Source organism: Plectropomus leopardus, chromosome 3 (assembly GCF_026936395.1).
Source record: "Plectropomus leopardus strain MGB_pleo_1.0 chromosome 3, ASM2693639v1, whole genome shotgun sequence".
Classification (NCBI taxonomy): domain Eukaryota; kingdom Metazoa; phylum Chordata; class Actinopteri; order Perciformes; family Serranidae; genus Plectropomus; species Plectropomus leopardus.
In genome coordinates, this window is record NC_142178.1 from 213,161 (window position 1) to 221,498 (window position 8,338).

Genomic DNA, 8,338 nt, shown 5'->3' on the forward strand with positions numbered 1-8,338 from the left:
TGTGACAGGCTGTTAAGTGTGAACCTGGTCAGCCAGGCTGTCATTATTATGACACTACTATTTGGGTCAGGGCTTTATATGTAACAGCTCACCAAGTGAGGCTTTTTAATTCACAGATTCATGTCATAATCAAGTTATTGTGTAGTTATTTTGTCTTCCATCGAGTCCTCTATAAGGCCGAATAAACATTGATTTTCAGTTGGTCACATTTGCTTCTTCATATTCTTCTCTTCTTTAAACCCATATTTCTCTGCCTCTGTCTGACCCACTGTGTCTCTTTGCCTCTCTCTCTTTGATGATGGGGGTATTTCTATTCTGTGGGGGCTGTGAGCTCAGCGAGTTTGTTTCTGTGTCTGTAATCCCCTGCTGCTGGGCGCCAGCATATAAAAGCGACAACGGGCCTTGTGCACTCTCACACAGACCACCAGTCTCAGCCCTGAGCCTACTCCTTTACGCACACACTGGCACAGGTAAGACAGTGGACAAACATCATACAAAACGAGCGAAGACAAGAGTGAAGGTAGTAAAGAGCAAGAATAACCTGATGTAATGAGAAAAGTCTATTGTAGTTCGAGCTCAGGATGTGGAAGTCAAACATTGCTGGTGAAATATAAATTTCTTTTTGCACAAATTCAAAAGCAGTCAATAAATCTGCTATACTCACAGTCAGTATCAAAGTTTACTGCGAGTATATATTAAGCAAAAACTAATGCTTAAATCTTGTTTGGGGGAACCTAAAATATAATTTTGAAAAATCAAGTTAATTTCAGGCTCGAAACTTGTAATAAAGTCAGCAGAACAAGTGAAAAGAAGATCATTTGTGTGGTAAAGTCTAGAGTGAATTCAGCCTTGTATAAAAAATGTTAGGGGTGTGATGTGGGGACCAGGAAAAGTTTTTTGTTTAAATATAGAATTAAAAGTTAGTGTCTTAAATAAGGATTTTAAATAAGTGAAAAATAATGTCCTTCTCCCTAGCATAATCCTTTCAGTCCCCTCATGTGACAACTTTTAAAATGGTTGGCATCTTCTCTTCTCTTCTCTTCTCTTCTCTTCTCTTCTCTTCTCTTCTCTTCTCTTCTCTTCTCTTCTCTTCTCTTCTCTTCTCTTCTCAGTCATCATGTCTGCTGGAGGAGAGAAATCCAAGTCTGCTTCCCAGACTGATGGGAAGGCAGCTCAGAACAAGATATCTGAAATGGGCATGATGTCCTACAAGGTACAGTACAAACACAAACAAAAACAAAAACAAAACAAAACAAAACAAAACAAAACAAAACAAAACAAAACAAAACAAAACAAAACAAAACAAAACAAAACAAAACAAAAACACACACACACACACACACACACAATCAAACATCTACAAATATACCATAAAGTATTTTACACAGTGTGAAGCAGCTCGCCTCTCACACAAACAGTTTACCTTCTGGGATGACGTCTACTATCACAGCCTTCTGGATGTTGCACCTCAGTGAGGAGGCGGGTGATAACTCCAATAACAGAAATACCTTCTGTGCTTTCAGTCACTGTGGAGAAAGCTGTCAGAACAACACAGTCACTTCACTGACCCTACATCATTCTTGTTGCTCGGGGTTTTGCTCAGTCACAGTCTTTCTTTTTCATTTCTACTTTCCTCAGGTGTTGTCTTTTACTTTGAAACCATCTATGCAACCTCCTTTCTCATTCTCATTTTGTTTACTTAACCCCAACTCTCCAGATGTGCGTGTTTGACCAGGAGAACTTCCAGGGCCGCTGCATTGAGATCAGTGGCGAGTGTATGAATGTGTGTGACATGGGAATGGACAGAGTGCGATCTCTGCGCGTTGACTGTGGACCGTAAGTAGTTGGTTACAGCATCATGCAAGTAATCATACCATACCCAACACCCACACTCCTCTGAGCACAGAGCAGGTAATTTTTATCATTATGTGACACATTTCACATTTCACATTTTGGGCATGTAGCTGATGCTTTTACACGGAATGATTTCCATAGAGTGCAGCAGTAGAATGAACTTCTGTACCTAAGCTAACAAAATAAGAAAGCAACAAACAGCAATGTTTAACATAAAAGTAGTGCAGAAATTTTCCTCTGATCGAATCAATCACTCACTCATGGATGTATGTATCATCATGTGGACTGATAAAAGGAAAATCATAATATTATTATCCAGAGGAGTTGTTTCAACGTAAGATCAAATCAGCAAGAGAAGACAGGAGGGCAGTGATAACTTACACCACAAAGCATATTATCCAGAGGAGTTGTTTCAACGTAAGATCAAATCAGCAAGAGAAGACAGGAGGGCAGTGATAACTTACACCACAAAGCATGTCCAATATACAGCACCTCAACTGGACTTCCAGGGTGACATCATCAGAGTTATTTTTTCATACTCATACAAGTGATTTCACAGGCTGAGTGGTATGGAATAAAAAAAAAATCATGTGTAAATGAATGCGGTACTCTGGACAATGCTTGTCCATTATACTGTCCATGCTCATCACCTTCCCCCTATCTCGTCCTGTGTTTTCTACCCTGCTCAGCTTCGTGGGCTTTGAGCAGATGAACTTCTGTGGAGAGATGTTCATCCTGGAGAAGGGCGAGTACCCCCGCTGGGACTCTTGGAGCAACTGCCAGAAGAATGATTACCTGCTGTCCTTCAGGCCTGTCCGAATGGTAAACCCCCTGTCTGTTTGACCTCTTAGGAAACAAAAAACTCTCCTGAGTTTGGCAGCTTCTGGCAGCTTCTGTCTATTTGTTATTCTTTTCTTCATCTTCTTTTTCTTCTCATTGCAACTGATTTATCTCCTTTTTCTTTCCCCGCTGTCTTCTAGGACCCTGAGAAGCACAAGATTTGCTTGTATGAGGTTGGAGAGTTCAAGGGTCGTAAGATGGAGATCATGGATGATGACGTTCCCAGCCTGTTTTCGTATGGTTTCACTGACAGAGTGGGCAGCATCATGGTCAGCTGTGGAACGTGAGTAGTGTGGCAACAAAATAAAACAAACCACACATGAATAAAACAGCACTACTAAATCCCTACAATAAAATTGCACGTACAAAATATTGCACATATTGCACACACACTGTTGTTAAAACATCACGAAACTATTGCACAATCCCTACAGCCTTCAGCAGCATTATTTTAAAGTTTGATTGAGGTAGGAACAAATGAGTTTTTAAACTGGTCGAGTTTGCAGTAGGGAACTCTGTATCGTGTGCCAGAGGGCAAGAGCTGGAGGATGCATGGAGGATATGTGACAGATCGCTCATTATCCTCTGAGTTTGTCTTAGAACAGACTGCTCACATGAACTGGAGAGGCTGGTATTCACTCCTTCCCATCACCTTCATGGTGGTGTGTACCAGATGAGCGAGCTTAGATTTTTGACTCAAAGTTTGGTTGCTGCACCATATCTGACTTAGCTGTCTTGTATGGCATGATAAAATAAAAACATAATCCTCTGGCCCACACCAAACACTCTGAGTCTTTGCTGTAAGAGTGAACACAAACCCTTGACATGGACCTTTCAGTTGAATGTGTTGTCCAAGTGAACACTTAGGTACTTGTTTGATCAGACCTGATCTACGAGTGCATTGTTTTCTGATATTTATACTGACCCTACCACCTTTTGCAACAGTTACAACATCTTTATCTGTTACAGAGATGTGGAAATGCAAAAATATCTGCTTTTCTCAACCTTTCCCGTTTCTGTATCAAAATAAAAGCCCAACGTTTCTGTTGACAGAATCCCTTCAGTTTTTGACACAAGGCATTTTAATGCAACATTAAACATTTGCAGGACCATGTTGTTTACAATGCAGGAGCTTGCATGGTTTCATATAAAAGTGGAGTATATGCTTTTAATTTGTTGTCACATGTTTGCAAGCCGCAGAAGTTTGGTGAGATTGCTGTCAAACGCTGCTAATGCATGCAGTGTGGCCAGGCATGTTATAAGAAGACTAATAACATTTTCATGCCTGTAGGGTAAATTGAGCCAAAAACCACTTAACTCAGCACTGAGTCGGTAAACAATAAACCTGTCTCTGTCAAAAAGTTAAAAAAATCTGAATCTGAAAAAAATCCTATAAAAGAAATCTGGTTTCTGGTGCAGTGACTTTCTGGAGTCCTGCCTTCACTGTGAGGTTACGAGGCACCATTTAAAACCATGTCCTCTTCACACTTTTTGTTTTTAAGCATAAAGCATAAAGATGTGGTTATAAATGAGTCTTGCAAAGCTTAGCTAACCAGCCGATGGCTGTAACTGCATAATTAACATACAGACTTGAGAGTGATACTGACTTATATCATCTCCCTTTCCATGGAACTGCAACTCAGCTATCTCAAGTCTTTTCTGTATTTGCTGCTCTCTTTTCTCAAATCATATATTTTTCAACAGTGTTGGCTACAAACATTACACCCTGCTTTTCGAAAAGTCCAGCTCCATGTACTGCCGTATGGGTGAGCCACTTTCCACATCTGTCGTCATTCTCAAACTAACAGAAAAGGAGGCATAATCACGTACTATGTGAGAGCTCTGGAAGTGAGTTTATGAATAGAGGCTTTTTCATCAGCTCTTTGCTGAGGGTGTTATGGACGTCAGCAGCTCAGTGTCTCTGTCAGTGCTCTCAAAGGTGAGGCTGATGGCAGACACTATGACTTAAATGCTCGGATTCCTTCATTTGTCTGAAACAGCATGACAAACTGATTGGTCTTTTTTTTTGCCTGATGTATATCCTCCCTCTACATCTGTGCTTCTGGCATCTTTTTTTCACATTTTAAGTGACCGCAACTACTATTTCAACCTTGTGGTTTTTTTTTTTTTGCCATGAAACAATTTTCTTGTAATTCTCTGATCAATCAGGCACCTTTCCCCTGTCACTTTCTGTATTGTTATTTCTCGTACTGTCTTGCAGTCCATCTCTACTTTGAAAATATAAAGTCTCTGTCCTCTCCCTCTCCACTTCTTCTATTTCTCCCCAGGTGGGTGGGTTACCAGTTCCCTGGCTATCGGGGCAGCCAGTATCTGCTGGAGAAGGGCGATTATAGGCATTTCAATGAGTTTGGCGCCCGCTGCCCCCAGATGCAGTCCATTAGGCGCATCCGTGACATGCAGTGGCACCCACATGGCTGCTACACCATGTCCTCCAAGTGAAACCCAGAGAGGGTGAGGAAGAGAGGGATTGGACGAGAGTTGGAGACCGAAGGCGGGCACAGAGATGAAAGTGGAGGCGGTGGAGGGAGGGTGAAGAAGGAGAGGAGGAGGGAGAGGGTGTAATAATTTATCCTCTGTCCCAAAATCCCTTGAATGCAGCAGGTTGTTATTTTTAGTTGTTGGAACATTGGGATCTAGTGAGCAATGAAAGTGAAGGAAGAGATAATTACCCACACTGTCGAGACTGGATCTGATAACAAACGCTCTCTCCATTTTTGTTCTCCCTTTCTGTTTGTCAGCTCCCTTCTCCACACTTCTCTTCTCGTCCCCTCCCTTCCTCTTTCCCCCTTACACATTTCTCTTCCACATCTCACCACTTTCAGTCCTCAATCAGCCTCACTGAGAGGGGTCACCAGCGTGGACTTGTGTGTATTTGTCTGTGTGATGGGGGATCTGAAACAGAGAGCCAGAACAAGAAAAGTGATGGCTAATACTTTGTGCTCAGATCCTGCTGCCACATCAACCCTTATCCCCAATAAAGCATCTCACATCCTGCTCCACTTGAACTGATGTCTCATTCAAAAGATATAGTTGTATTAACAATGTCTCAAATGCATGGAAAACAGAGCTAAAAGGAAGTGAGTCATGGACTCACTGGAAGACAAACACAACAGAGGTTTCTAAATGTTTCTCTTTATCTGCTGGATGTGGAAACACTCAATAGGCAACCTTGTAATCTCACTTTAAAAGGCGATAATATGTCATTCCTGTTTACTTTTTTTTCTGTTTACGTTTAGACTTGTATCTGCAGCCTCATAGTGGCTGTGTTTAATGCATTGATAGATACATATTAACTTTATTAATCCCAAAGGGAATGAAGCGCAAACAGAGCCCCTGTGCTAGTTAAATAAATAAATAGTTTGTCTGTGGATCTCGTGCAATCTTCATAGTCCTCCCTTATCCCCCCTCAACTCCCCAACTTCCAAAGGTGGAGTTGCACAGTAGGTGCACACACAGTTGGTGCTCAAACGCAGTTAAAGTGGATGGACTGTGCTCACCAGTTGGGTTTTTGGTGCTAAGATGTTGTCCATATTATCTGCCCAGAGAATTCACCAGTGTTTTGTTTTGTTGCTGTATACATTCCCCCAGATGCAAATTCAAAAACTGCACTGTAGGAATTGTATGATGCCATCAGCAGCGGAATAGAATTTTATAGCAGCTGGTGATTTTAATCAAACAGACCTCAAATCTGTCTTACCTAAATTCCACCAGCATGTCCAGATTCCCACCAGAGGAAAGAAATAGCCTGGACCATGTGCATACAAGTATTCCTGACAGCTACAAAGCCCTCCCAAGCCCTCACTTCAGCCTGTCTGATCATATCTCTCTGCTCCTTCTGCTGACATATTGTCAGCTGATAAAAAAGAGTCAAACCAACACTTAAAACTGTTAAAGTGTGGACAGATGAAGCCACAGCAGCCCTACAGGACTGTTTTGAGCGCACAGATTGGCAAATGTTTAAAGATGCTGCCACTCAAGATAACAAGATAAATCTTGAAGAATATGCTCTCTATCTTCTATGACATCATATATCAGCAAATTTGTTGATGACGTGGTGAAGACGGTGGGATCATTCCCCAACTAGAAAGCCTGGATGAATGGGGGGTGAAGGCTCTTCTCAGAGCAAAAACAGCTGCCTTTCAGTCAGGGGACAAGGAGGCATACATCATCGCCAGAGCACGACTGAGAGCTGGCATCAAGGAGGCTAAGAGGAGACATCAGAAGAGACTGGAGAGAGACCTCAACAGCAGCAGCACTAAAGACATGTGGCAGTGAATTGAAAATTTCACAGGCTATGGAGGCAGGAGTGCCCCCATCATATTTGAGGGCACACTGCGGGACGAGCTGAACACATTTTTTTCCGCCTCCACAGGACCGGCCACTCTCAGTGACCACAGGGAAACGCCTGCTGAGAGTGTATATAAAGAAGTCCGCAAGCCCCGACAACATTCCTGTACGTGTTCTGAAAACTTGTGCTGATCAGCTAGTTAATGTTATAACTGATGTTTTTAATATCTCACTCTCACAAGACACTGTTCCCTCCCACCCATCATTGTTCCTGTACCTAAAAAGTGTGCTGTGTCTAGTCTGAATACCACCCTGTGGCTCTTACCCCAATCCTGATGAAGTGCTTTGAGAAACTGGTTCTCCCGCACATCAAAGACAACATCCCTGCCAGCCTGGACCCTCACCAGTATGCTTTCAAAACCAACAGATCCACGGAGGATGCCATATCTACTGCTCTTCACTCAGTCTTCTCTCACCTGGAGAATAAGAACAGCTACATCAGAATGCTGTTTGTTGACTTCAGCTCAGCATTCAACAGAGTCTCTCCCATGAAGCTGATTGAAACTTAACACTCTGGGCTTCAGTACAACACTCTGCAACTGGATACTAGACTTCCTCACCTGCAGACCCCAGAGAGTTTGGATTGGCAGTCACACCTTCTCTACATAAGCGCTTAACACCGGAGCCCCCCCAGGGCTGTGTGCTCAGCCCCCTTCTATTCACACTTACTGCTCAGCGTCAGTAAAACCAAGGAGCTGGTTGTTGATATTAGAAAGATGGAGGCAAAAACACATACCCCTGTCTACACTAATGGAGCTGAGGCGGAACAGGTGAACAGCTTTAGGTTCCTTGGAATTACCATCACTGAGAACCTATCTTGGTCTCACAATTCACCACCCAGGTTAAAAAAGCACAGAAAAAGCTCTACTTCCTATAAAAACTCAGGAAGACTAAATTCCAGAGCAAGATCTTGGTTAACTTCTATAGAGGAGCAATAGTAAGCATACTGACTGGAAACATCACCAACTGGCATGGTTCGTGCATTTTTTCAGCCACAGCCTGTTCACCCTGCTGCCATCTGGAAGCAAAATTTAAGAAAAATGACAAATAAATCTTCCTTTTACCTTGTGCCTTTAATGACTTGGGAGTTAAAGGATTTTGGGGTTCTCTCCATGGTGCACTTCGGGAGCACCATGCTTCTCTGCTTGGCTGGTGTAACCAACACAATATACCTGCAGTAGAGCGGCAGGGAAAGCCAAGAGTAGGAAAAAGAAAAGACTTAACAAACAAATGAAGCTGACTGGAAAGCTGCTGTCCTCACCTGCACCTGTGCACT

The 8,338-nt window shown here is 42.6% G+C and overlaps 1 protein-coding gene across 1 annotated transcript; it reads left to right on the forward strand.

Annotated features, from left to right (window-relative positions):
- The first annotated feature begins 368 nt into the window (after nucleotides 1-368).
- Nucleotides 369-5,709, forward strand: crybb1l2 (crystallin, beta B1, like 2). The gene is made up of 6 exons (XM_042485525.2): nucleotides 369-470; nucleotides 1,113-1,213; nucleotides 1,718-1,836; nucleotides 2,544-2,676; nucleotides 2,835-2,977; nucleotides 4,983-5,709. The coding sequence occupies exons 2-6, from the start codon at nucleotides 1,118-1,120 to the stop codon at nucleotides 5,152-5,154; spliced, it is 663 nt and encodes a 220-aa protein (XP_042341459.1). The 5' UTR covers nucleotides 369-470; nucleotides 1,113-1,117; the 3' UTR covers nucleotides 5,155-5,709.
- Nucleotides 5,710-8,338: the final 2,629 nt, after the last annotated feature.

Coding starts and splice junctions, on each gene's coding strand:
- crybb1l2 (XM_042485525.2), top strand. CDS start 1,118: ATGTCTGCTGGAGGAGAGAAATCCAAGTCTGCTTCCCAGACTGATGGG. Junction 1,837..2,543: donor CTGCGCGTTGACTGTGGACC/GTAAGTAGTTGG, acceptor TACCCTGCTCAG/CTTCGTGGGCTTTGAGCAGA. Junction 2,677..2,834: donor CCTTCAGGCCTGTCCGAATG/GTAAACCCCCTG, acceptor GCTGTCTTCTAG/GACCCTGAGAAGCACAAGAT.